General features: G+C 55.1%; 1 protein-coding gene and 1 long non-coding RNA gene across 2 annotated transcripts; one reads left to right on the top strand and one right to left on the bottom strand.

Moving 5' to 3' along the window:
• On the top strand, positions 1–27,293 carry SLC26A9 (solute carrier family 26 member 9). Its single transcript, XM_045536565.1, has 21 exons — positions 1–85; positions 7,127–7,269; positions 9,949–10,088; positions 10,218–10,328; positions 10,960–11,135; positions 12,628–12,792; positions 13,357–13,509; positions 13,820–13,902; positions 14,679–14,826; positions 15,110–15,223; positions 15,424–15,501; positions 16,081–16,176; positions 17,650–17,756; positions 18,413–18,482; positions 18,602–18,694; positions 18,788–18,901; positions 19,548–19,829; positions 20,856–20,910; positions 22,049–22,194; positions 23,698–23,769; positions 25,028–27,293. The coding sequence occupies exons 2-21, from the start codon at positions 7,145–7,147 to the stop codon at positions 25,073–25,075; spliced, it is 2,376 nt and encodes a 791-aa protein (XP_045392521.1). The 5' UTR covers positions 1–85; positions 7,127–7,144; the 3' UTR covers positions 25,076–27,293.
• Positions 17,418–23,667, bottom strand: LOC123627120. Its single transcript, XR_006731144.1, has 3 exons — positions 23,505–23,667; positions 20,118–20,193; positions 17,418–17,892 (listed from the first exon to the last, which is right to left on the bottom strand). It is a non-coding gene; the product is annotated as an uncharacterized LOC123627120 (long non-coding RNA).

The raw sequence follows: 27,293 nt of genomic DNA, 5'->3' as shown, positions 1-27,293 counted from the left end.
CTTTCGCACACCTCAGGAACACCTTGCAGCCGCCCGCTCCCCGGACGCACCTGCAGCCCTGCCCGGCAGCTCTGCTCACCCACCGGTAAGCCCCACCCAGCCCACCCCGGCCCACCCTGCTGGCTGGGGTCAGCCCTGGCAGAGGGCGGGCACCGGGGGCACCGAGAGGCAGGATGACAGGATCCAACTTGCCCGGGGCAGGCTGTTTTCCAGCCTCAGCACAAACGGGAAGGATACTCAGGCCCTTGGGTGTGAGAGCAGACCCCACCTTTCCCTTCTGGGAGCCCACAGGGTCCTCGCTCCCATACAGGGACCTCGGCTGCAGGGCCGAGCTTGGCTGAGAGAGCACAGGGGACAGAGGCTGTGGTGGAGGAGGTCTGCCAGACCCCAAACAGAGGCAAAACAGCCACCTCCTTTGCAAGGCCTTCCAGGGAGAGGAGAACGGTGGACCTTCCTCAGGGCATCAGCCTTCGAAGCTGCTGGCTGCACCTCTCTGCTTTCCTTTCAAGTCTTGGCAGCAAAAGCTCGCGGTGCTTGGCTCACCGGCCCACTCTGTGTGGCTGTCTCCCCCACTTCTGCCCCCCAGACACCCTCCTTCGCTCATTCACCTCTCCAGCAGCTCAGGGCACTCAGCATGGACTGCATGGAATCCCGTTCGTCCCCTAATCCTGAGGGTTGCAAGAAGTGGAAGGAGAGGAAATCGAGGAGTGTGACAGTGAGCAAGGGACCAGCTCCATCAGGCAGGCAGGCAGGCAGGTGCAGGACCCGGGGGACCTGACTCCCAGGCGGATGCTGCAATGCAGATGGGTGTGGGCCAGGACAGCGCAGGAGGAGCCAGCTTCACGGCTCCCAGCCTCCAAATCCTGCAACCTGCAGCTTTGAGGGCCCCCAAGTTGCCCTCGGGCAAGGCCCCCATTCCTCAAAATCAGAGGGTTCCTAGCCTGGGCCAAGAAAATCTCTCTATTATGCTAGCATCAACTCCACACTTACACTTGGCCCCACTGGGTCTGAGCACCAGGAGGAATTCCAGCTTTAAGGGCATGTCCCTTGGAGTGACATAGCCCCCCAAGTGGGCAGACTGAGGGCTTTCCCCAAATGGCTTCCCCACACAGACAGCCTCTCCTGGAGCCCTGCAATCCCCCTCCCCCTCCCGCAGCAGAACCTGGCAAGACCCTGCTTGGGGGTCACGGAGACCAGCATTCCAGGAGCACCTCCCCACCAGGGTGGCCTTCTGGGCACTTCCCAGGGCCTGGCCGCCTGCTCTGAGGCTCACTTGCATGGCGTCCTGGGGGCAGAAATGGATTCTTTATCTCTTCACGTCTAGAGTCTTCTAGAGACTGGCACACACTCAGTATTTAGTGAGTGCGCGTTGAGCTGTACTAAACAGCCAGAGCCTGATCAGCAGTGGGCTCCCCGAGGGAAGGGGGACCCGCTTGACACTGGCCAAGCTCTGGGGGCTGAAGGACTCACCACTTGTTCAATGGAAGCTGCAGGGCCACCTCCTCAGGGGGAGTTGGCCTTGACCTGGTGCCTCTCTGGCCTTTGACCATGACTCCTTGCCCCAGAGCAGCCGGGCCCTTCACTGGCTTCCTTGTCCAGGCCCCTGCTTGCAATGGGAGTAGCCTGGTCTCCCTACAGACTTCCAGGAGTCTAACCTCAACTGTCCGTTCCGGGGATCCCATGACCTTGAAAGTGCTTCTCAAAGTCCAGCCTTGATCCCTTTCGCTGGAGCTTATTTCCTCAGCCCAGCACTATCCACCCCTCCCCGGCAGGGACAGGGACAGGGAGGGGAGAGTCGGCTTGGAGGCAAAAGTGGGGATGTGGGGGTGGTAGGAGTGACTCTCTCCCTCCTCGGGATAAGTCCCTGGACAGCCAGACAGTGAGGAGACACCTTAGCGACAGCTCATCCTCTGCTCACATTACGATGCGGAAATCGGGCTGGGGCGAGGAGGGGCGGGAGAGTGCCCAGCAACACAGGGCCAGTAGAAAGAAGAGGAGTGTTTAAAAATGCTTTGGGGTGCACAGACCTCTACATCCTCCTCCTCCTGCCCGGGACACGGTCTCCAGCTGAGACCCCGGCCCGCTTGTCCCATCACCAGCTCACACCTCACCCTGGCCCCTCAGAGGCTGCCCTTGCTCCCACCCCAGATGAGCCCGTGAGGCAGCTAGAGCAGAGGGGAACCTCAGAGTGACCTTTCCTCTGCCCAGAGCAGCCACCAGCTGGGCAGGGAGCAGCGATAAGGACGCCAGGGTGGGTTGGCCATGCCGGGGCTGCTCTCGTGCCTGGCACATGTGCGTCAACCCCCCCCACACACACCCATGCACACCCTGGGCAGGGCTGAGGGAGGAAGTCGGTCTGGGCCACAATGACAGGATCACCTCCAGACCTGGGCAAAAGCCCACAGACAGGCTCCCCTCCTTCCTGCGCCCCAGATGCTCTGCCCTCTTCTAAAGAGCCTTTCTGCTTTTCCTCTCACCAGTCCTGGGAAGGTTTGGTGGGGTAAGGGCATGGGGCGGTGGGTTTAGGTACAGACAGGAAAAAGGAAGCCAAGAAAGGCAGAGGGGCCTGCCTGGGGTGGCAGAGCAAGGAAGGGAATGTTCTGGAGGAACAGCAGCGATGATGATGGTCAGTTTATTGCTCTCAGTCCGAGCCTCTCCCTGCGTTAACTCGGGCCCTACGCCCAAGCCGATCTCTACCCACAGTACTCTGACGGTGTCAGACTGGGTCAGAAACGTGACTGGGAAGAGGCACCCATGGGCTTTCTTTTGCATGCACCCTTTGCAAAGGGGATCCCAGAGAAACCCAGGGGATTCTGCTCCAGCCTGTGCCCACTCCCACAGAGTCCATTTGGACTTTGCTCCCCCTCTCCCCGTTCCTTTGCTCCACAGGACCCCTGGCACTCTTGTCCACCCACCCCCAGATTTGACCCCACTCCCCTGCTAGGAATTGTCCAGGCTCCACATCGCCCACCCTCTGCTCTCCCCTCCCTCTATAATCTTTCAGCCCCACGGAACCCCCTCAAGTCCCTCCAGCTCTTGGGGACTGCCCCTCCTTCCCCCCACAGTGGGGGAGGAGCAGGGTTACCCTTGTGTTCCTCAATATTGTCACATGGCACCGCTATTTATGCCTGAGCTGGTGGGGGGATGGGAGGCGGTGGAGGGGTTGACACCATTCAGCGGGGGCAGGGCTGGTTGGTACACACCTATGGCAATAGGGCACTGGACTTTTTTTCCAGTGATATTGACATCACTCGGCAGGGCTGTGTGTTTGTTTAACTGGGGATCAAATTGTCATGTTCCCTATACCTGGTTCCCTTTCTTGCTCCCTCTTCCACCTTCCTACCCCTAACCTAGCATTGTGAGGCACCGTCTCTGGGCATCCCCCTTAGCTCTCTGAGACCCTGGAAGCCCGTCTGCAAGAGATAGGGCCCTCCCCACCACGCAGACTCACCCTTTTGCCCCTCTCCCATCCCCCTTCCCTCCATCGCTCCAAGGCCTGAAGGACTGACGGGGAAGAAGTAACCTCCCCTCCCAAGCTCCACCCCACCTCAACCCCTATTCTTGGAATTAGGAAGTACGGCTAGAGCACCTCCTCACCAGGCGCTGCAGACTCTGTCTGTCATTGTCCTGGGAAAACTGATGCCAGGAGGGGAGGCCGACCCCACAGCAGAGCCCTCGAGAGGAGAAACAGAACCCAGAAGTCCTGTCCTGTTAGCTGGGGTGGCAGGGCCACCAGGGCGGTCCTATAGGGGCACTCTGGATGCCACTCAGGGGAAAACCCCCAAGGAGCAGGGAGCAGGGAGCAGCGTCGTCCATGGAGGTCAGGGGCACTTGAGTCAAAGGCCTGGCTCAGTTCCCCTCCCGCCTCTCTGCAAGACGCGCTTTTCTCACCCGCAAAGTGAGAAGACTGGAACAGCATGGTCCTCAGTTCCCCTGCTAGACAAACTTCCTGATTCCAGCTGGCTGCTGGGTTCTCCTCTTTGTACAAACTCAGGATTGTGACAGCTCCCAGAGCCTTCTCCCCTTTGGGCAGAGAGTACGGGAAAGGGACAGACGTGACATTCCAGTACAGCAAGGGAGTTTTTCCCCCAGTTAGCCTGTGTCAGAGGGGACTCCCATGGCTTCTAGTGCCCATCTGTCGGGAAGCCTGTCCAGAGGGACAGAAACAGCCCTGAGCCACCTACCTGCTGCTGTCGGAAGGACCTCCACCACCCCTGCTGCTTTCCTCCCACCCTTCCCTGGAAGAAACAGCCGGAATGGCCAAAGCCAACGCTGGAGTAGCTGGATAGGTACACAGGAAGGAGATCCCTCAGGGCCAGGGCGATCAGGAAAGGCTTCCTAGATGGGAAGGAAGAGTGGGAGAGGGAGGAGAGGGGAGGAGGAGGAATGTAAACAGGTCTTAAGGATGGGCAGGTCTAGAAAGGCAGAAATGAGTCAGGGCATCTCAGGGAAGGAGGAGAATGTGAACAGAGACCCAAGCTGGTTTGGGGGTGTGGAACAGACCAGCCTGGGTGGTGTGGAGGGACCCAGCCAACAACTCTACCGAATACACCAAAACAAGGCCAGAGGATAAAAAGCAAAAATGCCAAAATAAGGAGTTTGGTCTTCATCCTCCTGGAAATGGGAAAGATGAGCTTTCTGAGCAGGGGGTGTGGGACGGGGTGGGTAGAGGCACAGAGGAGATGGGCAGGAGAGAAAGAAATAGGGGAAGGAAGGAAATAGCGACAGGGTTTGATGAACAACTGAACGTGGAGGCTGAGAGGGAGGGAGAAGGTGGGGACGAGTGTGGGAGTGAGCTAGGAGGCAGGGAGAAAGGTACCATGGAGGAAATAGGGAAACCGGGGTGGGAAGGCAGGGAGGCTGGGATAGTACGGGTCAGTAGGATCAGTGCTAATAACACCCCTCCCACAAACACACTGCTGGAACTTACAGCCTTTGGAAGCAGCCTGGGAAGAAGCTTCAGGCATCGATCGCTGCCTGCTGGCTGGCATGGAAGCAAGTCGTCCCATCACCTCCCTTCCCAAAGGGCTGTCCTTTTCTGATTCAGCCCCCCTTGAAATTTTTGGCTATTTTTTTGCAAGTGGTCTGTTCAATGGCCTGGGATAGGACTCCCCAAACCACGGGTCTTTCTCTGTAGCGAGGTCTGCAGGTCTGGGTTCCTATAGCGGGGTGGGGTCCTGCTCCCAACTCGTTGCTCCCAAAGAGCCCCCCAGACAAACCATGCAGAAAGACAGACCCTTGAGCGGGTGGGGACGAAAAGCAAGATTACTCTGCCTCACTGGAGGGTGACGGGCTGGAAGCCTCCGAGTAGCCTCTCCTACGAGGAAGAAAGCACCTCCCATCTTAATAATAGTAATCATCGCCGTTACCATTTACTGGGTGTCCACGAAAGGCCGGCCACTTCACACACATGATCTCATTTAATCCTCACTGCAACTGCCGGGGACTGTTATTATCCCATTTATAGATGAAGAAACTGAATCTTTGACCCAGGTCATTCCGGCTCTAAAATTTCTGCCGTTTTCCTTATGCCACCGTCTTTCATTTCTCCCACTGAAACGTCTCACATGCCATTTTTCTTACTCATTTCTGCCCATGTCTCCTCCAAAATCCCATTTATTGATTCACTCAACTAAGTGCCAGGCAAGGGGCTGGGCACAGGCGCTGTGGGGGTTCATTTCCCCATCTTCCCTTCCATCGGGCATCATCCGTGGGGTTTTGCCAGGCACCCGGTTCCCAGTGGACCTTGAGTCCGGAGACCGAGTGAATGACATGCACCAGCCCACGCTCCACCAGCTTGAACACAATTTTATTAATAATGGAAACTCATGTTTGCATCATTCTTTACATTTTACATAACGCTTTCCTATCCAGTAACTTGTCGATCCTCACGACTCTGTGAGATGGGTATGTTACCCCCATTTTAATGACAAAGAATCTGGGTTCAGAGAACTGATGTCACCTGTTCTGCCTCACTACTAAAGCTAGGACTAGAACCCAGGTTTCTGGACCCTTCGTGAATGCTCTATCTTGCCCCAGTGTTATCTTCTGCAAGGTGCATCAGCCAGGCTGCTTCCCTCCGGTAATTTCCCCACTCACCCAGTTTCTCCCCTAGGAAGCTGGGGGCATCTCTGGCCCCTGTGAAGTTACTCATTTCCAAGTACATCTAAATCTTTTGCCAAACTGGCCACAGCCACCCCACACTTCCCATCTCCCAGATACAAACCCTCCCTCTAGGCCCGCCCTATTTCTTCCTTCTCCTTCCTTCTTCCTCTGTGGTCCTCCAGCAACTTCTCCCAGCCCTGGGGGGCCCAGGACAGGAGGGGGACCTGTCGTTGGGGGAGGGAGGGGGAAAGGTCCCCACAGGGAACTCCTCTGGGCCTCAGGGGCCCTGGCACTTAGCTCTGCCCGACTCAGCTCCTGGAACGCCAGCAAGGTTGCACAAAGAGCGGGGAGGAGAGGAACTCTGGTACACAAGGGTGGGGGAAAGGTTAGGCACAGGAAGCCGTGGGAGAGTGAGCAGGCGGGTGGACCATCCTGATTTCCCCAAACACACCATTGTCTCCCGGGGAAACCTGTCGGTGAAGTTCTAGGCATCTGATTCAAGAAGGGTCCTCCTGAGGTCACCATGGCTTATCCCCCTGCCTCCGGGCAGGCTGGTTTCTCTGTTTCCTCCAAGCTCATTGGCTGAATGGTATGAGCCTTTCTGCCAGGGGAAACTATGGTGTGGGGAGAGGGACTGGCTTGTGGGCGCACCAGGGGCCGGGGGAGAGTCGGATCCACGTGCTGGAGTCAGTGGTGACCCCTGCCCTTGTACTCCCACCTCCTCATTGCCTGGTGTTCAGCGGGGGTGATGGTGATGTCACATGTGCAGAGTGCCAGCCACGTGCTGGGCGCCAAGCAAAACAGCCAGGGCAAGTGTGTGCATCATCAGTGCCTGGGAAGGAAGGCCACCAAAAGAAGAAAGTCTGGTGGAAAGACTTGACAGAGGGAAGGGAGGCACCTTGCTGGTTGGGGGCGGGGAAGAGAATAAAACTCTGCTGCCGCAAGGACCAGAGAGACAAGGCCCGGGCTGGCACTGGGGAGGGATGCTCCCTCATCCTCCCCTACTCTGCTTCTCCCAAAGCTTGTAAATGCCCCAGACATGAGCCAGCCCAGGCCCCGCTACGTGGTAGACAGAGCTGCGTACTCTCTCACCCTCTTCGACGATGAGTTTGAGAAGAAGGACCGGACGTACCCGGTGGGAGAGAAACTTCGCAATGCCTTCAGGTAACGTGGCCCAGAGCCCAGACTCCTCTCCTCTCCTCCCCACCAAATCCTTCCTGCACCAGGACGCGGCTTCTGCCCCAGTGTCCCTAAGACAGGCTTTAGGGAAGCCGTGGGGAAGTGAGGTTCTGAACCCTGAGACCCCCAGGGAGGATGGGGAGGAGGAGCCAGAATCGTCCACAGTCTCAGAAGGGTTATAGGGCACCCCTGACCCCTGCATGGGGTCCCCCCTATTCTCAGTCCACTCCAGTCTTCTCTGGGCTTTTAAGGAGTTGTACATGGACATGCTACAACACGGAGGGTTAGGGAACACCACAGCCCTACTGCAGGCCCTGTTCCCTCCTTATAAAAAAAAACCAAAACCTGAAGACACAATTACCCCAAGCCCTTTGCCCTTTCCCTCCCAGATGTTCCTTCCTTCACCTGGTCCAGAGAATGCTCAAAGGAGGCCCTGAATTCCTGGGCTCTCCAGCAGGGGACCTACCAGGGTATAGTCCTAGCAGCTCCCAGGCTCTCTCCATTCTCAGATCCCTGGAACTGCCGGTGGGTGGTGACACCTTGCCTCGGTGGGTGGTGACACCTTGCCTCTCGGGAAGGGGCTACCCCGGCAGCCTGAGGCTGTGAGCTTCATCCTCCCCCTTCCCTGTCTCCTGGGCAACCTGGCTTAGGCCTGGCTGTGGGCTGGCTCGCTCTTCCTCGCTCCCCTGGGGAAACAGCTGATTCAGTTACCTGGATCGAGGTCATTGGCAATGGCTGAAGTGGAGATGCAGGTGGAACTGGTTCAGGCCGGGGGAATCACCCACTTGAGATTTTACTAAAATCCCCAGCCCAACCCTGTTTCTCTTGGGAGGCTCCATCTCTGTCCAGTTACAGTCAAGGCCTTGGGTACTCAGTACCCACAACTATGCTCCTCAGACAGGTGGGGCTCTGTTGGTCTTTGTGCCCAAAGAGTTTAAGTTTGGTTTGCTTCTGTGCTGGAGGAATGAAGGGATCTGCTGTTGTCCTAAATGATTAGGATGATCAAAACTACAAAGGGATGCAGGGAACTAACAATTCCCACAATGCTAGCATGGGAACCTCAACCAGTGCCTGGCACACCGAAGGTGCTCCAGTAAATATCTGTTTAATGAATGAGTGTCAAGAGAGCTGATCTCTTTCTCCACTTCCCTCTTGGTCTCTGCTCCCAGCTATTCTTTCAGGCTTCTGATGGCTTTGTCCAATATACGGCACACTTGCAAGTAAGGTTGGGCATGGACTGGCCCTCCAGTGAGTTGCTTTTCTTTCCCTAGCCAGCTCTCCATTCATGAGTCCAGTCTTCTTTGCCACAGACAAACCCGATAGACTCCTACAGGGCTGGTCCTCTCTTAGAACGAGGCTTTAGAGATGCATTAAGCAATTTACCACCAGTCCACCTCTCCTCCCACCATCCCCGGGATGGGAAGGCACCATGAGCCCCAGAGGAGACTGGGAAGTCAGATGTTGATGAGGATGTCATTCCATGGGGTGTTCATTGGGAAAGAAAATCTGCCCAGACTTTCCAAAGTACAAAACATTGTCTGTGTTGGTTTCAGTCTTGGGTGACATCCAGGGGACCCAGTGTCAGGGAAACTATTGTTGAGCAACTGCAAAGAGCAGGAATCGGTGCCGGGCAGGAAAGGAAGCCTAATCAGAGCAGGCCAGTGAGTCACCAGATGGGCCCTGAGTATTTGAGTTCCCTCCACTGGGAGAAGAAAAGCAAATCCCCCCACCCTCCTCCAGTCATCAATCCACTGGCTGTCACCCTTGAGTTTGTAGGCCCTTGTTCCTACCGCTCCTGAGTTTCTATAAAAGGACCTCAAGGTGTTCAACAAACAGGGAAGGGATCAACTTTCCCCACCCTGCGTTGACCAACGAACAGCCCCCCCATTCTTCCCTCCTCCACAGATGAATTAACAGGGGAAAGAACTCCGCTATTGGAGTTATCACACACAAAGGCTGGTGAGTCAGCAGAGGTGCACCCTGCAGGAACAATAGGGCCTTTGGTGCTGGGGAGAGTTCTAAGAAAAATGGCAGCAGGAAGCCCCCACTCAGACTAAGTTGCAATACCAGCCCATCCTTTCACTTATTCATTTATTCAAATAATATTTACTAAGCACCACTGTGTAATGCTCAAGGTGTACAAAGATGAAGAAGACAGACTTCTCGCCATGGTGGGGTGTGCTGTCTGGTGGGAGAGACAGACAAAAAGCAAGTAATTACAACACAGGATGCACACGGAGGGAGCTGCAGGAGCCCAGACAAGCGTAGCCAGGCCTGCCTCGGTCAGACAGGCACTCAGAGGAGCCCTTCCTGGAGAAAGGCCATCTGAGCTTGGCATGGACCTGAGACCTGAGAAGGCTGAGCCACCATAAAATGCACACCTGTAAGCCAAGTCTGTGGACTTCCCAGGGGAGCAGCCAGCAGTCAGACGACCTCCAGCTGATGCCCAGGTGTATGGACGAGCTCTCAAGAGAAAGTTCCTGCCTTTTCATCTTGGTACCCCTGGCATACAGTACAGTGTGGGTGCTCAGTGTCATATCTGAAATCTGAGTGGATTTTGAGTGAGTGAATGAATGAAATGAACAGGATATTAACCATCCCTCTCCAACTCGGAGCGTCCAAGCCATGCAGAGCCGACCGGAAATCTGCCCTCTTTCCCTGCAGGTGTTCCTCAGCCAAGGTCAAAACCGTGCTGTTGGGGCTGCTGCCTGTGCTCTCCTGGCTCCCCAGTTACAAGATCAAAGACTATATTGTCCCCGACCTGCTTGGTGGACTCAGCGGGGGATCCATCCAGGTCCCACAAGGTGAGGGGGTCCCCTCAGCCAGGCCTGGCCTGCTGCTCCCCCATTCCTCTCCCCACCCCCGCCCCATCCCTCTGCGACCCTTATAAGCTGACTGTGTTCTTGAGGCTTCCATGTCTTTGTCCTCTGCAGGCATGGCATTTGCTCTGCTGGCCAACCTTCCTGCAGTCAATGGCCTCTACTCCTCCTTCTTCCCCCTCCTGACCTACTTCTTCCTGGGGGGGGTGCACCAGATGGTGCCAGGTAAGGCCTCTCCCCTCCGGACCAGGACGGGTGGCATGGCGAAGAGGGTTGGATGCTTTTCCATCTGCATTCTCCTAGAGTTGGTGCTGGCCGGTCCTGGAGGGACGGTCCCTGTGAGTGTCAGTCCCACATCCTTGGTGACCTTGGAGAAACCACTGAGCCTCTGTGAGCTCCGTTAGAATTACCTGTTCCATCTTCCTCCCTGGAGTGAGAGGAAAATTTGGCAGAACAAGATACACCACATGCTATAAAGGGCTAAGCAGATGTGAGAAATCACTGTCTAACTCCCAGGCTGGTCCGAGCAGCTCACTGCAGGGACATTTGGACTTGTCTGGTACTAAGTGACACGGAGAAAAAGGACGTGGTCACAAGGGCTGGTTTCTGGTTCGGCTCCTGCGTGTATTTCTATTTCCTCATATGTCCAATGAGATAATATTGACAGCTGAGGTGAAATACCTTGAAAAGCATAGATTATGGTTAGATGTGAACGGTTGTCACTGTGCTGGAGATGACCCTGGAGGTGTGAGGATCCATCACCCTGGGGGGTCGGGGAGCATTTCTGGGCCCCTTTCTGGTTTCTGAGGGTGTGGTCCAAACCTCTGATTTTTGCTGGCTGGATGGGGCACCACAGGTACCTTTGCCGTTATCAGCATCCTGGTGGGTAACATCTGTCTGCAGCTGGCCCCAGAGTCGAAATTCCAGGTCTTCAACAACGCCACCAACGAGAGCCATGTGGACACGGCAGCCATGGAGGCGGAGAGGCTGCACGTGTCAGCAACGCTCGCCTGCCTGACTGCCATCATCCAGGTGAGGGAACGGGCCCCAACCCTGCCCCTGCCTCAAAGCCCTCGTTTTGATGTTAAATCTGGTTTAGGGCTCTACCTCCTCCCTCTTCTCCATCTCAGGGCTAAAAAGGACCTTGAAAATTCAGAGTACCTCGCACCTGTAGCTAGCAGGCCCATGCATAGGAACGACAGCTCACCTGATAAAACTGTCCTGAGCCTAACGGCTGTCTAAAAGGCTCACAGCCTCTCTCCACTACCCCGGGAGAAGCCCCACTCTCTGGCAGCGTGGTCTTCCAGACTGCTAAGTTTCTCTAACGTCCCTCATCACCCCCCAGCCTCCTCTGCTCCAAGCCACAGCTGCAGTGGCACAACATAAATTCAGCTTCTACAGAGGACTGCAAAGGAGTCTGCTAGGTTTTACAAAAGGAAGCACAGCATGACAGAATGCAAGAGCAGGAAGCAGTCTCAGAGAGCACCTCGCATTCATTCATTCAGTTAATGTTTTGCTCCAGGAACTGGGCTGGGCCCTGGGATACAAAGACAAGTAAGAAAGAGGCCCAGTTCCTGAGCTGCTCACAGCACAGCAGAGGAGCAGCCATGCCAACAGGCAAATTTGAATGTCGTCAGACAAGCAGCAGAGTAGAACTGCGTACAAAGAGCGGTGGGAACACAGAACAGAGAGTCGGGGAAGACCTCAAAGAGGAGGTGACACTTGACCTGTCTTAAAGGATGAGTAGGAGTTAACCAGTAACCAAATGAGCAAGGTACAGAAGGATGGTCCAGGCAGAGGGAACATCGCCCCAAAACATCAAGGCCTAAGAGAGTGTGATCTGACCAGGAACAGCAAGGAGTGGTGTATGGCTGGAGAGTAGAGGGCCAGAGAAGAGGCTGGAAAGGTGGGCAGAGGCCAGACAATGAAGTCTGGGGTCTGTCCCCTAAGCAGCAGCTCTGGGTCTGATTGGCACTTTATAAGGATCATTTGGGCTGCAGAGACGATGGGTGGGAGGGGGATTAGAAGCAAGGCAGGGGACCTGTTGAGAGACCCTGCAGAGGCCCAGGCAGGAGCAGTAGGGGACTAGACAAGGTGGCCCTGGAGAAGGAGGTGGGAGTGGACTTAGGAACATTTTGCCAGGAGCATTAACAGAGCGTGGTGACAGATTGGGTGTGGGAGGCAGCGAGGATGACTGTCAAGTTTTCAGTTGGGCAACCAGGTTTATGATGGTGTCATTTATTGAGAGAGGAAACTCTGGGGAAAGACCAGGTTTATTTTACAGATAAGGAAACAAAGCCAGAGAGGTGAAGGGACAAAGAGGCCTATGCCCTAAAGGAACTAAAGGTCTGATGGGAGGCACACAGGGCACAGCGAAGGGCAGGACAAGGTCACAGGCTCATTTCCCTATAGCTACTGCTATCCCAGGGCTGCATGGGACTCCAGGCCTGGGTGTGTGTCAGGCAGGTGGTGGGAATGGCTGACCCATCTTGGCCTTCCCCCAACACCCCTTTTCTCCTCGCAGATGGGCCTGGGCTTCATGCAGTTTGGCTTTGTGGCCATCTACCTCTCTGAGTCCTTCATCCGGGGCTTCATGACGGCTGCCGGCCTGCAGATCCTGATCTCGGTGCTCAAGTACATCTTCGGACTGACCGTCCCCTCCTACACAGGCCCGGGGTCCATCGTCTTCGTGAGTCTGGGGATGCGCTCCTGCAGCTGGGCAGGCGCGGGCAGCACTTAGCAGGGCTTACTGTTTCAAGTAGCTCTGAGTTTCTCATTATGAGATATTCTCAAGCAAGGGCTGGCTGACCCGTGGTTTAGGGAGGATTCCAAGGGGGTTCCCACCTTGAGAAGGAAGGTCAAATGCATGACCTCGAGAGCTCGCTGAGGTTCTTCGTAGCTAATCCCTGCAGGAAAGGAGATGTGCATTCTCCATCAGTCCCCCGTTCCATTGCCTCAACCCCTCCTTGCCTAGAAAGTCCTTCCTTATGTCTAATCTCTATCCCTCCTCCTTTAGCGCGAACTCTTCTAGAGAAAAAAAAAAGCATTCCCGTCGGAGCATGAGCTCTCAGTGTGCCCTTTGGGAGAGGGTGGTGGCAGATGAGACGGTGTTCGTGACCGGGGTCTGGATTCTGCTTTGGTGTGCCTCTGTTAGCCCTGACGGCAGCCCTTCCCTGGGCCAGGCACCCAAGGGTGGGTGACATGGGAAGAAGGGGTGGGAGCCTGTGAGCGTGCGTGATGCTCTCTCCCCCAGACCTTCATTGACATTTGCAAAAACCTCCCCCACACCAACATCGCCTCGCTCATCTTCGCCCTCATCAGCGGTGTCGTCCTGGTGGTGGTGAAGGAGCTCAACGCTCGCTACATGCACAAGATCCGCTTCCCCATCCCTACGGAGATGATCGTGGTAAGGACCTTGTCCGGAGCTGGGTGTTGGGGGGCCACGCTGGAGAGGCTGTGAGAAGAGGAATCTAGCTCCAGCCAGAGCCAGGGGAGCCCCACCCCACCCCCTCCACCGGCAGCCAGTGGGACCGGAAGTCAGACGTGAATCCATCCCATCCCCTGTGCGTGGCTCTCCCTCTCTTCCTGCTCCTCGGATCCTTCCCCTCAAGGAGGCAGGCGAGCGGGATTTGGGGCCCCCAGAGAAAAGGCGGACTTGGGAGAGATTCCTGCCCTGGCCCCAACTTAGCCCCCATTCTCCACTTTGGGGTTTGCAGGTGGTGGTGGCAACAGCTATCTCTGGGGGCTGCAAGTTGCCCAACAAGTATCACATGCAGATCGTGGGAGAGATCCAACATGGGTGAGTCCATGAAGCCCAGGCCCCCCTCCAAACCCCGCCCCCACTAAGGCCTGGGCTCAGAGACAGAAGACACAAACGCTAGGAAAGTGCAGGGCACACAGCATGGCGCTGACCATACGGGAATTACTAGTGTCACCTATCACTGAGCAGGGCCACACAGCCAGCCAGTGCTGGCTGCTTTATGGAAAGTGAGTCTTAACTGCCACGCTCCCCTTCTGAGTCTCATTCCATCAATGCTGGTAAACAAAGCCTCTCTGATCAGCCCCTTGCCGGCTCTCTGCCCTGCTCTAATGCCCTGGCTCTTTGTCCACGTGGAAAGGCAGTATTCGGATCAGCAAAATTCATTAAGCAGCCCCTGTGTGCCAGGCACCACACTGGGCCCTGGGAGGAGAGGGGCAGCACTTGTCCTGCAGAGTGGGGGCAGGCGAGGGTGGGAAGGGCTCACGGCACTGGGGGTCTGGGGGTCTGGGGGCTTGTGAGCACAAAGCCCAGAATCCGGGAGTAAATAAACCAAGCCCTACAACATACTGGTTCTGTGACATTGGACAAGCTGGGTTCTCTAAGCCTCGGTTTCCTCTTTTGTAAAGTTGGAGTGACGGTACCTACCCTACAGGGTTATACTGAGGATCCGGATTGGACGGGATAACTTATACAAAGACCTTGGCACAGGGTGGGGGCCTGGCTGGTCCCTGGAGGCTGGTGAAGGACACAGCGGCGCCCCCCTCCCCACAGCGCTCACACCCTTGGGCCCTGCCTCCCTTCTGGCTCCTCGGCAGGTTCCCCACTCCGGTGTTGCCTGTGGTTTCGCAGTGGAAGGACATGGTTGGCACCGCCTTCTCTCTGGCCATTGTGGGCTATGTCATCAACCTGGCTGTGGGCCGGACCCTGGCCAACAAGCACGGCTATGACGTGGATCCGAACCAGGTAGCTCCGGCCATGGCCGGCAGGGCTGGGTGGGATGGGCCACCAGAGGCTGGCTACGAGATATCTCGGGGCAATTTGGGCTGCGGTGAGGAAGCTGCCTGCCAGCAGGGGGTGGGGGAGTCTCTGACCCCAAGAGGCTGACCTCCTCTTGATTGGGAGTGTATGACCTTATAGCGACAGGGTCACTCTCAAGCCCTAGGCCCAAGATCCGGCTTGCACGGCTGACTGTGCTCAGTCCCTGCCCGGCCACCACTGGCTTCTAATCCTGCCCCTCTCCCCACAGGAAATGATCGCCCTGGGCTGCAGCAACTTCTTTGGCTCCTTCTTTAAAATTCATGTCATTTGCTGTGCTCTCTCTGTCACTCTGGCTGTGGATGGAGCTGGAGGGAAATCCCAGGTGAGCCCTGCACTAGGGGAGGGAGGTAGAGGTGGTCGCAGGACAATTGCCCCAGAGAAGCCCAGGCAGCCCGAGCCAGGCCGGCGCTATCAGCCTTCCTCTTCCCTCCTGAGTCTCCCTTCCCCAAAGCCATCTACAGGACATAAATCGGGAGCAAAACTGTCATACCTACCCCCCAATCCCAACTCTTTCTTGGACAGGTGGCAAGCCTGTGCGTGTCTCTGGTGGTGATGATCACCATGCTGGTCCTGGGAACCTATCTGTACCCTCTCCCCAAGGTAAGAGCCCAGCCAGAGAGCAGAGGACAGCGAGAGACTCCGGTGAGAACAATCCCTAAGAGCTGTGTAGCACTTTGCAGATTGTAACGAGCCATCATGGTCATACTCAGTCTCAATCACAACCTGTGAGGTAGACGATGCAGGTTTTATTCTCCCCATTTTACAGGTGAGGAAAACTGAGGCTGAGAGTCTAAGTGATCTGTCCATGGTGAGACAGCTCACAGTGCAGCGCTGGTCTCAAACTCCAGGCTTCTGGCCTCAGAGTCTGATCCCCAGGCAGTGTTTCCAAGCACCTGCGAGTGCCAGGCACTCCTGTAGCCCAGCTAAGAGGGCTCCGGGCACGAGCCATTTAGGGGTGAGGGAAGAGAGGAAGGGCAAAGATGGGGCCAGGATGGACCCCATGGCTCTAACGCCAGCACTTCCTAAACCTAAGATTGAGTGCAGAGATTGGGGGCTCTGCCAGGGGAAGCGTTCTGGAACTCCAGCTCCGTCCTGCCAGGCTCCAGGGTCAGGAATGTGTAGGAGGGCAAAAACAAGGGGATACCCCAGGTGACACAGAGCAATGTTCTGCTTCTCCAGTCTGTGCTGGGAGCCCTGATAGCTGTCAACCTCAAGAATTCCCTCAAGCAACTCACCGACCCCTACTACCTGTGGAGGAAGAGCAAACTGGACTGTGTGAGTATTGAGCAGGCTCTGGGTCCCAGCACGCCCCTACCCCCTCCCCCAGTGCCACAGCCCTGCAAGTTAGCCCTGTCCTAAAGGTGAACCCTCTGGTCTGCTGCTGTCTAAATGGCTGAGAGGTTAAGAGTTCAGACTTTGGGGTGAGATATCCTCTGTTCAAATCCTAACTCAGCCATTCACTGGCTCTGTGGCCAATGGCTAGTCCCTTAACTGCTCTGAGTCTCAGCTTCCTCATCTGTGAAATGGGCGTTGTATACTTCCTATGCCCTAGTGTTTTTTATGAAGAAGAAATAAGATAATACAAGTAAGCTGCATGTTGTCTGAACTGCACTAAAGCCAGAGGACCAGGGTCTCGATGGTGTTATTAGACTTTTGTGGGATCCTATTTCCTCATCCGTGAACGGGCGTGGTAGTCCTCGCTGCGTCATGCACGGGCTCTGGGGATTAAACGAAATCATAATGGGAAAGCACCGTGTAGCCATAAACATTCTGCAAACATGACTGGCTGCTGTGATGAGTCACATGCTCCACTGCGTCCTTCATTGGACAATAGCAATACAGGCGACCGTGGACTGATGACACTGCAGTAGCTTCATTTAAGCCCCACCATGACCTCGGAGAGAGGATTTACTAACCTCCCTCAGAGATGATGAAACCCAGGCTCAGAAGGGTTTGGCAAATCGCCAAAGGCCACAGAGGTAGGACGTGGCAGCGTCTAGATTGGAACCCCAAGTCTTGGGCTCCAAACCTCTACACGGAGCTGTCTGCCAGGCGAGGGAGGCTCCCCCACATGGTGCAGGGAAGGAAATCCTGAAAGCAGAGAGGTGAGGGGTCCACCTGGGGTTCCCCAGTGAGGGAGTGATGGGGATAGGGAGAAAAATTATGTCACAATCCCCAGCCCAGGGATCTGCTTCCACCACACCCCAACAACTCCCTGCTGTGGCAATAGTCCCTTACGTTCATGGAGTGCTTTGTGTTTCCATTGGGTTTTCGCGACGATTCTCTGCAGAAATCCAGGTAGATTTCTTTGCTTTGGAGGAATCTGGGGGTCCTAAAGCTCCACAGGAGGCAACTATCAAGACTTCACCCAGCCCTGCCCCCCACCCACACAGCCAGGCCCCAGCCCCAGGCTGCAGGCTCTGGACAGGAACGTGGAGCTTGCATTAGACAGAGAAAGGGAACTCACAGTTAGTGATCACCCACTGAGTGTCTCAGGAGGCTAGGACCTTTCCATTCTTAACTCTTTAATCCTTTCATAAAGTAGGTGTTACGATTCTTCCTTTTTGGATTAGGAAACTGAGGTTCACATTGCTATTAAACAACCAAACTTTGAACCAAAATGCAATAAAAAGGGACGGGGAGGTCTGAGGTTGTGCTAGCAGAGAATGGCTTTAGCTAATCCAGGAAGACTTCCTGAAAGAGGCAGTTTTCTCCCCAGGCCAACTTTTGACATGTCTCTTTTCACAGTGCGTGTGGGTGGTGAGCTTCCTCTCCTCCTTCTTCCTGAGCCTGCCCTACGGTGTGGCAGTGGGTGTCGCCTTCTCCGTCCTGGTTGTGGTCTTCCAGACACAGTTGTGAGTAACAGCCTCCTCCCTCCCAGGCACTGGACGTGTTGGCAGGCCCAAGGAGAGCCCGACCTAGCCAGGACTATAGGCTGGCCTGCTTGACTTCCATAACCTGAAGACCCAAGAGGAGCATGGTCTTGTAGGGCTGGGGAGAGGAAAAGTAGGGGAAGAGCCGGAGGGGGAGACTCGATGTCCTTCCAAAGGCACTGCCAGAACCCCAAACCGTATGGGACCCCACCCCAGGAGAATACCAGGCCGAGGACGGATGCTGTGTTCTTCCTATAAAAATACTAAGTAGTAAGGGCCGGGATACCAGGGGAAGGGGGTCCTGGCCAGGGCAGCGAGGATGCTGAATGCTGGGAGAACCTTGTCTTCTCTTTCTGAGAACTCAGAACAAGGACGTGGTGATGTTGGGGCCACTTAGACTTGTCAGCCTCTGTGCCCCACCACTTCTATCCGCTGAGCCCCCGTCTGGCAGCTGTATCAAGGGCTTGCCACCAGCCCCCAGGGCAAAGAGGCAGACACAGCGAGCCTGGGATGGGGACAGGAGGGCATCCTACCCTGGCTTTGCCCCAGCCCCCACCCCCACCCCCACCCCCAGTGTCCTTCCAGGCCCCACGTGCTATTAGCATTCTCTTATGTTTTTCTTTTCCTCCTTCATCCAGTCGAAACGGCTATGCTCTGGCCCAGGTCACAGACACTGACATTTACGTGAATCCCAAGACCTACAATAGGGTGGGTAACCCAAGCCTGTGACATCCCTCTCTTGCCCTGCCCCATCTCAAAGAGAAGCGGTTTCTTTAAAAAGCCAACAAAAACATTTCTGCAACCTGAGCTCAGTCTCCCTGTCACAGGTCCAGGAAATTCAAGGGATAAAGATTGTCACTTACTGCTCCCCTCTCTACTTTGCCAACTCAGAGATCTTCAGGCAAAAGATCATTGCCAAGGTAAGGCTCAGTCCTTGGTGACCAGAGGGGCTGGACAGTGTGTGGCCCAGAGAAGGCCCCCCACAGAGGCTGCTGTCGGCTCTCTCCCTACAGACAGGCATGGACCCCCAGAAAGTGTTACTGGCCAAGCAAAAATACCTCAAGAAGCAGGAGAAGAGGCGAGCGATGCCCACCCAACAGAGGAAGTCTCTATTCATGAAAACCAAGGTGAACGGAGCCTAGGGGCGGCCCTCATGCCCTGTTCCCCTGGTGCCTGTGGTACTCCTGGGACCCCACCTCCCACCCTGAGAGGCAAAGATGGAAAGTCTCTGGGAACGCTGCCTGGGGGCCACTGGCATCCTTCTGCTGGGGTGAGGGGCTACCGGCTCCCAGGGTAACCGCTGAACTCCCACCGACCCTCCCATTTTCTGGCTAAGATAGGACGTGGCCCGTGGACTTATGAACAACCCCAGACGGGGAGCAGCAGAGGATTTTCGGGGGTGCCCAGCCAATGTAGAGCTGGCAAGGCTGGGGTGCGTGTGGGAGTTCAGGGGGGAATAAGGTGGGCCTAGAAAAATGCAAAAAGGAGCTCAGTTGTCTCCAAAGGGGCTTCCTCCCAGAGCAGAGTGGGCTGAGGCTTCAGCGCCCCTCTCAGAAGGGTCCTCTGACTTTGGGTCGTGGGAGACTAAGTTTGCAGGCCCTGCCAAGGAAGGGGCTTTGGGAGAGGCCTCCCCTGGGGGGTTTTCAGAGCCTGCATTCACCACCACCGTGCCGTTACTCACCTCCACCTGCACCCTCCTTGCCCTGCTTCGGCCTAGCAGTCTGGCGCAGTTCGGGGGTCCCTGACTCTGCCCCACCCACCCCACCCGTCCAGACTGTCTCCCTGCAGGAGCTCCAGCAGGACTTTGAGAACACCTCCCCGACCGACCCCAACAACAACCAGACGCCCGCTAATGGTGCCAGCGTGTCCTACATCTCCTTAAGCCCCGACACCTCCTCAGCTGCCCAGTGCGAGCCACCAGCCTCTGCTGAGACCCCTCCTGAACCCAGTGACACGCTGGCCAGTGTCCCACCCTTCGTCACCTTCCACACCCTCATTCTTGACATGAGTGGAGTCAGCTTTGTGGACTTAATGGGCATCAAAGCCCTGGCCAAGGTGAGGCTCTCTGCACCTGCACCTCCGCTCCCTGCTCTCTTGCAATCCCTTTCCTCAGGGCCCTCATTTCAGCAAGCTGAGGGAAGAAGAGGCCAAGGAGGCTAAAGGCTCCGAAGGACCCTCCTTCCCCCAGACCTGACCGGGACAGGGTGCTCTCTGCAGAGCAGGCCCAGGCAGGCCACGACAGTGAGTTGCTGGACAGGGCTACCGGAGCCTCCGGCCCCACTGATCCACGCCCCCTCCAGCAGAGGCCATCCCAAGTTCCCGCTCAGGCCCCCAGGAACCCACCCAGGGTCCTCTGACGAGAGTCCAGCTTGGCCCCTGGTTGATGGTCTACTTCCCCTCACTGCACTCGCTGGCCAACCTAGGAGAGAAGAAATGACATCAGGGCCCCACAGTGCCCCACAGTGCACCCCCAGGCCAAATAGGCAGCCCCACAGGACCCTTGGAATGAATGTATCCATCCACCGCCAATGGCAGGGAGTCAGCAAACCTCAGAACTGGCTCAGGTGGAGGCAAACCAGGGAAACAGAGGGACACAGACAGCATACGGGCTGACATCACCATCAGCGGGGTGCAGAGAGGGCCCCATGCCCCACCTGGAACCTCAGCCTGCCTCCCTAGCCTCGATCTGGAGTCCCGACCAGCCTTGGCTGAAGTTCCAGACTCTCTGAGCCTCGGTCCTCCCCTGCAGCTTCTGTCTGAAGCCACAAAGTCAGGAAAGAGGTGGAGACTAGGAATCTAAGCCACTGAAAGAAAAGATCTGGCCTCACAAGAAGGGGCCACGGTGACTTTAAGTGCCCACCACGTTGGCAACGTCCCATTTCCGCCCTGCTTTTTAGAGAAGCCCTCAGCCGACACTCCAGAGAGAAGTGGTGTGCTTTGCTGCTATTTTTACCTTCGGCCGCAGGGCTCTCAGGGTTGCTTACTTGTTTGGCTTCCCCTCTCAAGTACATTTTGTGAATCACTTTTAAGACTCACTCAGAACATTCCTTCCCTTGTGTCTCTCCACCCCACCACTTCCAGCTGAGCTCCACCTATGGGAAGATTGGTGTGAAGGTCTTCTTGGTGAACATCCACGGTAAGAGAGGAGGACGTTTAGGGACTGAAAGCCTTGCAAGGCGATGAGAAAAGGCTGCTGGGTCTGAATGGTGAAGGGGTGGAAGTGAGAGGACCCAAATACCCTCCCAAACTACTGCCTGCTCACAAGAGCTTCAGACACAAGTCCAGAGAGTCTGTCCAGATCGTATAAACATCTGAGGGGTCTTGATAACAGTGGGGGGTGGGAGGACATGGAGTTGGGAAAGGACAGCTAGGATTCTCATCTGCCCCATAACTAATTTGCTGTGTATCCTTGGCAAGTCACTTTATCTGTCCAGGGACCCATTCTACCTACGTAAAATGAGGGGGTTGACTAGATGAATCTGGGGATCCTCTCCAACTCAGATAGCACATGAATCTTACATAGGAGGCACAGAACACACACATATCCTAGCTGCCCAGGGAACAGACAGATCTGCAGTTTATAAGCGTGTAACCTCCAAAGGGTGCATGCACACAGCCTCCAGGTCATGGCCAGAGATCAATGCACAGTCCCAGCGTTAGATAAAGCAAAGTGCAAGGATGTGGAAATACAGCAAGTGCACACGGACACACAAGAGAATGTGACAGGGCACAGCACACATGCCCAGCTTCCTGTGGAGGGTCGGATCTGTTCCAGCAAGGCTGCACGGCCCACGCTCTGCAGAGACCCCACTCATGCATCATGCTATGATGTGCTCCCAAGTTAGAATGAGTGGATTCCTCCCACCCTCCCTGGACACTCCCTCAGGCAGCCATCTCTGGGATTCAGTAAGAGTAAAGGCTCTGCCACACATTGGAAAGTGCAGGAAAGATCTGGGTAAACAAGAGGGAGGATGGCCTCTCAGGGGACAGACCTGGCAGCAGCCTCTTCACAGACGGTTTAGCCTTTCCCTCTCAAATCGCCACAAAGTACCGACTCCCTATCAAACTGCTTCCTTCTGCCCTGGGTTGATGTTCAGCATCCTCAAGCTCGAGTTGCCCTCTGCCGTCCTGAACTGAAACTGCAATGCCAATGCCAGGGCCCCCATGCAGCTCAGGCTTCTCTCTTCTTCCCCCACTGCCCTGCTCTCACCCTTCTCCCCCCACCCCCAGCTCCAATCGCGATCTCTCTGAAGGTTGATCTTTCCTCCTTCCAGCCCAGGTGTACAATGACATTAGCCATGGAGGTGTCTTTGAGGATGGGAGTCTAGAGTGCGGCCACGTCTTTCCCAGCATCCACGACGCGGTCCTCTTTGCCCAGGCAAATGCCGGAGAAGTGGCCCCCGGACGCACCTTCCAGAGGGTAAGGTCCCTGCACCTGGGGAATCCTAGGCCCCAGGGCACTGAAATAGCAGGACCAAGGGGCATTAGAAAGAACACAGGAGAAGCTTTGAGTTCCAACCCTGATTCTGCCATTTAATTTTTCTGAATCTCAGTTTCCTTATCTGTAGAATGGGCACTGTCAATTAACATCACCTACCTTACAGCATTTTTCTTTTTTGTTTTAGGATTAAATGATAATTATCTCTTTTATGTCCCTTGAAAGTACTTTGTATATTGTAAAACGCCTTTCTTAATTTTAATTTCCCGATTGCACAAACCAAAGCATAGTACGGTATGCCCACTATTCTGGCATTGCTCCCCAGCCTCCTCCTCCTCCTCTCTTACTAAAAAGGGCTTTGGGGGAGGGCGGGGAGGGGAGTAAGCTTGCTCGTTTTAATTTAGCAGAGCCTGCAGATTTCAGGCTGGTGATGGATGAAGAGGCTTGGGGTAGAGTTTTGTCTCAGCTTCTTGACATTTAATTTACTAGCTCAGTAAGTGGTATGCAAATGAGATACAAAGAACACTGTCTAGGACTCCAGAAAGCTGAAGAGTCAGAAAAAGTCCACCCCATTGGGGTCCCTGCCCAGGTCTCTCCAGCCACCCCTCACCCCCCAGGGTCCCAGGGTCCCCTCCCAGCTCAGCCCCTGCCCTTGGCTTCCCAAGACTCTATTTGTACCCCAGCCCTTGGTTTAAAAAAAAAAAAAAAACCTCCCCTGCCCGCTGTGGGCCATAAGAAAGGTTTTTCTGGCCCCAGAGCAACGATTTGCTCGTTGCCTTAAGAGACGGACAAAGGTGAAGCCATCTGTCCTAAGTGCTGAACGACTGCCCAGGAAAGCAGGGCCTTGGCTCCTGCCCTCCCTGCTGAGAGCTAAGGAAACTCTGGGGAACAACAGGCTTCCTGCTTCCCGAACCTTGTCCACACGGCAGAGAGAGAAGATTCTGGACTCGTGCTCCATGTTGCACTAATAATGTCCAGTTATTACAGTTTACTTACACAAGTTATATGTTTATAAATAATTTATATTATAGAAAAAATTTATATAATTACATATTACAGAACGTATTCATACATAGAAAAATCACACACACACACCTCTTATCAACAGCAGGGTGAGGGACAAAGCCAGCAGAGTGAGTCTGATTGTCCTATGTTTACAGATGAGGAAACAGACTCCCATGGGGTGAAGGAATCCCCCGGGGCTTGGCTAGCCTAGTCTTTGCAGGCTGGGTAAACCCCCCCCCCCCCCCGCCTCTAAAGCACCTCAAAGGCAGGCAGACTCTGATACGCACCTGTCTCGAGTAAGGGGGAGACCACAGCTGGGCCATATTTTGTGAGGCAGGTGAGAGAGGAGGCAAGAGAATGAGTTATGTGTTAAAAAACATGGTGCTGACCCAGAGCCAGCCACGTGTCCTTCCTGCCACCATGCGCTGACTTTGCTGTTCTGTCACCGGAGCTCACTCTGCACCGGCTTCCCCCCTGCAGGCTCCAGGGGACACTGAGCTCTCCCTGTATGATTCAGAGGAGGACGGCCCCAGCTACTGGGACCTGGAGCAGGTGAGCGGAGGGACGGGGCTGCGAGGGGGAGCGGGGAGGGAAGGAGGTGCTCTCAAATGCAAGGTGTACACTGGGCTCTCTCGCCTCCCAGCCAGAGCAGTCACCTTGAAGGCAACAACGTTCCATCCTCATCTTTCCTTTAATAACAGATCTTAATTCTTCTCATTCCCTGAGAGGCATCATGGGGGAAGGGAACATCACTGGACCCAGTCCCAGAGAACGAATGTCTATTCTTAACTCTCCAGTGCATCAACCATGTGGTCTTGGGCAAGCCACACAACACCCCTGGGGCCCACTTTTTATCATGTGTAAAGTAAGGGAAATACGGGTAACCCCTGTCTCATCCACCTCTCAAGATTAGCAGGGGAATCATTTGTTCTTTCATTAATTCTACAGGTATTTATGGCGTGCCTACTGCTTGCCTGACAGTCCCAGGAGGGGCACACAGCAGTGAACAAGCAAAGACCCTGCCCTTAGGAAATATATTCAGATAGAATCAGATGAATTATAGAGGACAGATGAATTATTACCGCGTGTGAATAGGCCTCACAAACTAAAAGCTACGCAGATACGAGGGGGTTACTACCCCCACGGGGCCCGTGAAAATTAGCGCCACTGCAATGCCCTGAATGAAGAGCAACTAGATGACTAGTTTTAGAGAAATCTGGCTTTGGGTCTATTAGAAATAACATCTCTCTTTGTGTGTCTTCCCATTCTTTTGGGGTTCGAGTTCCATGGTCCTCTGAACGTATCTCTCAGAGCGCCAATGGCAGGTGGGAGACATCAGAAAATAGAACTGGAGCCACAGAGATTTGGCTGGCTGATTTCTGTGCCCTCTTGGAATCTCCACCACATTCCAAAAAACTGGGATAGGACCAAAATAGCTTATCAAAGTGACAATGACCTTTAGGGCTTGTCTAGTCTCAACCCTCATTTAGCCTAATGAAGAAACTAGAAAAAAGGGGGAGAGGCACACGTGGAAGGTCACAGAGCACACCAGGGGCAACTTGCTCCTGTCGCTGCTGGACCAGTTCACGTCTTAGGCTGACCCTGCCTTTCCCCTGTTCACACATACACTGGCTCACGTGCACGCACGCACGTGTGCACGCACACACACACACACACACACACACACACACGCATGATACTTCTTTCTGTCCAGGGGTCCGTAGGGTCACCTCTTGGTTGCAGCCACTCTGACCCCAATAGGTCTAATGCTCTCTCTTCCCCTCCTGCTTCCTTCCTGTGGCCCCTGCAGGAGATGTTTGGGAGCATGTTTCACGCGGAGACACTGACTGCCCTGTGATGACCCAGTGGGTCCTCGTGCTGCCTCCAGAGTGCCTGGCCCTTGGGACTTCCATGAAGGATGAGCCTGGGATCGCGGGGAGTGCTGGGTAGAGGACAGTGCACCCACCAGGAGTTCAGCCCCTCTCTCCACTCTCCCTCCTCTCTTCTTCCCCTACCTCCCTCCCTGCATCTCTAGAGAGAGCTTCTCAGCAGCAGGGAGAGCCTACTCTTCTTACAGGAGTGAGAGTCTGGAGAACCTGCCCTTCACCCCTCCCCGGACCCTCAGGCCCTACCCGCCCATGCTCTGCCCGCGGCAGCTGATAGACACCTTGGCTTCCTGACTTAAAGAGTGAGTCAAGAACAGAAGGACAAATACAACTGTGCTGACCTGGTATGCAAGCTTCAAAAGGTGTCCTAGGGCCTGCAAGGCTTGGTGTCAGATGGAGTCAGGCTGTCACAGGACACAGGGACGAACTTGGTTGGGACTCTCTGGCTTGCCTCCTCCAGCTGCCCTGACTCAGTCACCGATGGCTCTCCACACCCAGGAGTCTGTCTTGGTGACTGACTGCCCTTCCTCCTCATCCCGAGGCTGCCGAGGCCTCCAGTACTGTCCAGCCCCTCACACGCTAGCCTGGGCAGTGGCTGGGGCCCTCAAGACTACCAGAGCTACCTCCCCAGGGGCAGCCCACCAAGAGACTGCCTCCGCCTCCAGAAACATCACTCCCCCTGCCCTGAGGGGCTGCTCCCTTTCACTTGAGGCTGGGTAGGAACCCAAAAGGGGGGATGGGTAGCTGGCAGAGTCCTCTGGCAATCTAGCAATAGATACCAGTTATTCTGCTCAAACGCTTTTGGGAATCCCTCTCTGTACCACAAACGTGGAGGGGAGGAGGTGCTAGTGCCAACCCAGGGCAGACTGGTGGGACCTGGGCCCCATCAGGGAAATACCTCCCCTCGGGACATCTGCCTTGTCCTTCTTTACTTGGCAAAGAGCCAATTATTTTAACTCTCCCTTATCAGCTTGTGGCCCAGAGCCATAATGGGGTCCTCCTGCCAGGCAAGGGAGGAAGTCCTCCAGGGACCGGCTGCAGCCTCTAGCTGGGTGCAGATGTGCAGAAGGGCTGGTCCAGACTAGGTCTTCTTCCACAGGGACCCCCGAACAACCTTAGGACCTAAGGCTATCTTCTTCTTAGAAAGATGAAAATAGGGGTTAAGTTCTTCATATATGTAGGGGGCATCTAGAGGAACCCCACCACTGACTTGAAAATAAAGAGGTTCCATATGTACGCGTTTTGCAAAAGTTCCACGGACGTGCATGGAAAATCTTCTGGCCTCTCCTCACTGATCCTTCCAAGCTTCTTCAATGTAATGACCCCCAACTCTACCAGGCTGGGCTGGCCCAGCCTGGGAAAACATCCCAGTGTCTAACTTCAGCCTGACCAGCGTCGTCTGTCTGCGTGTTGAGTGAGCTGGTCAGCTAGCGAGGCTTCTTAGAGTTAAAGGAGAGAGTGCCGGCGAAGAGCCAGCACATTCTTGGCCTGTGAGCATTGCTTTTTTGTGAATTCATTATGCCATCTGGCTGCCAATGGAACTCAAAACTTGGAAGGCAGAAAACAATGTTATCTGGGATTCACTGTGCCCAGCACCCGAAGTGCCAAATTCCAGGAGGACAAGAGTCTCAGCCAATGACAACTCACCCTCCCCTACTCCACCTCCTCCAAAGTCCAGCTCAGGCCCAGGAGGCAGTGAAGGTCACAGAGCCTCAGGACATGCTAAATCAGAACCCCCTTTGAACCAAGGGTCTAGATCCCCTGAGGACTTGACAAAGTGACCATTAATGCCCAGGCCAGCCCCAGAACTGAAGGGGACTGCTGACTCATAGTGGCCTGGAGTTAGGCTCAAGGAGGGATCCACAATGCGTCTGAGGGTACAAGTACTCACAGAGCCCACGTGGGGGTATGATTGGAAACACGTGGAGCAGAGGGAAGACATGAAGAAAACTTCTCCGATTGAGTATTTTGGAAAGAACACAAATTCACAGACTGCTCTTCTGGACAGGACTGAGGCAGGGGAGGGGGGAAAGTTAGCGAAATAATCCAGAATTTCAATACTTTTGAATGTGCTTAGTGCTACCGACTTGTGATGATATGATTCCCAGGGAGGACCGGGAACCTTATCTCTTGAGATGTTTGTGTAACTTATTTAATTTAAACGCCATTCTCCTTTTGTTCATTTTGGTA

Source organism: Lemur catta, chromosome 23, assembly GCF_020740605.2.
Source record: "Lemur catta isolate mLemCat1 chromosome 23, mLemCat1.pri, whole genome shotgun sequence".
Lineage (NCBI taxonomy): Eukaryota > Metazoa > Chordata > Mammalia > Primates > Lemuridae > Lemur > Lemur catta.
The sequence above is the reverse complement of the archived record's forward strand: the minus strand, read 5'-3'. Positions and strand labels throughout refer to the sequence as shown.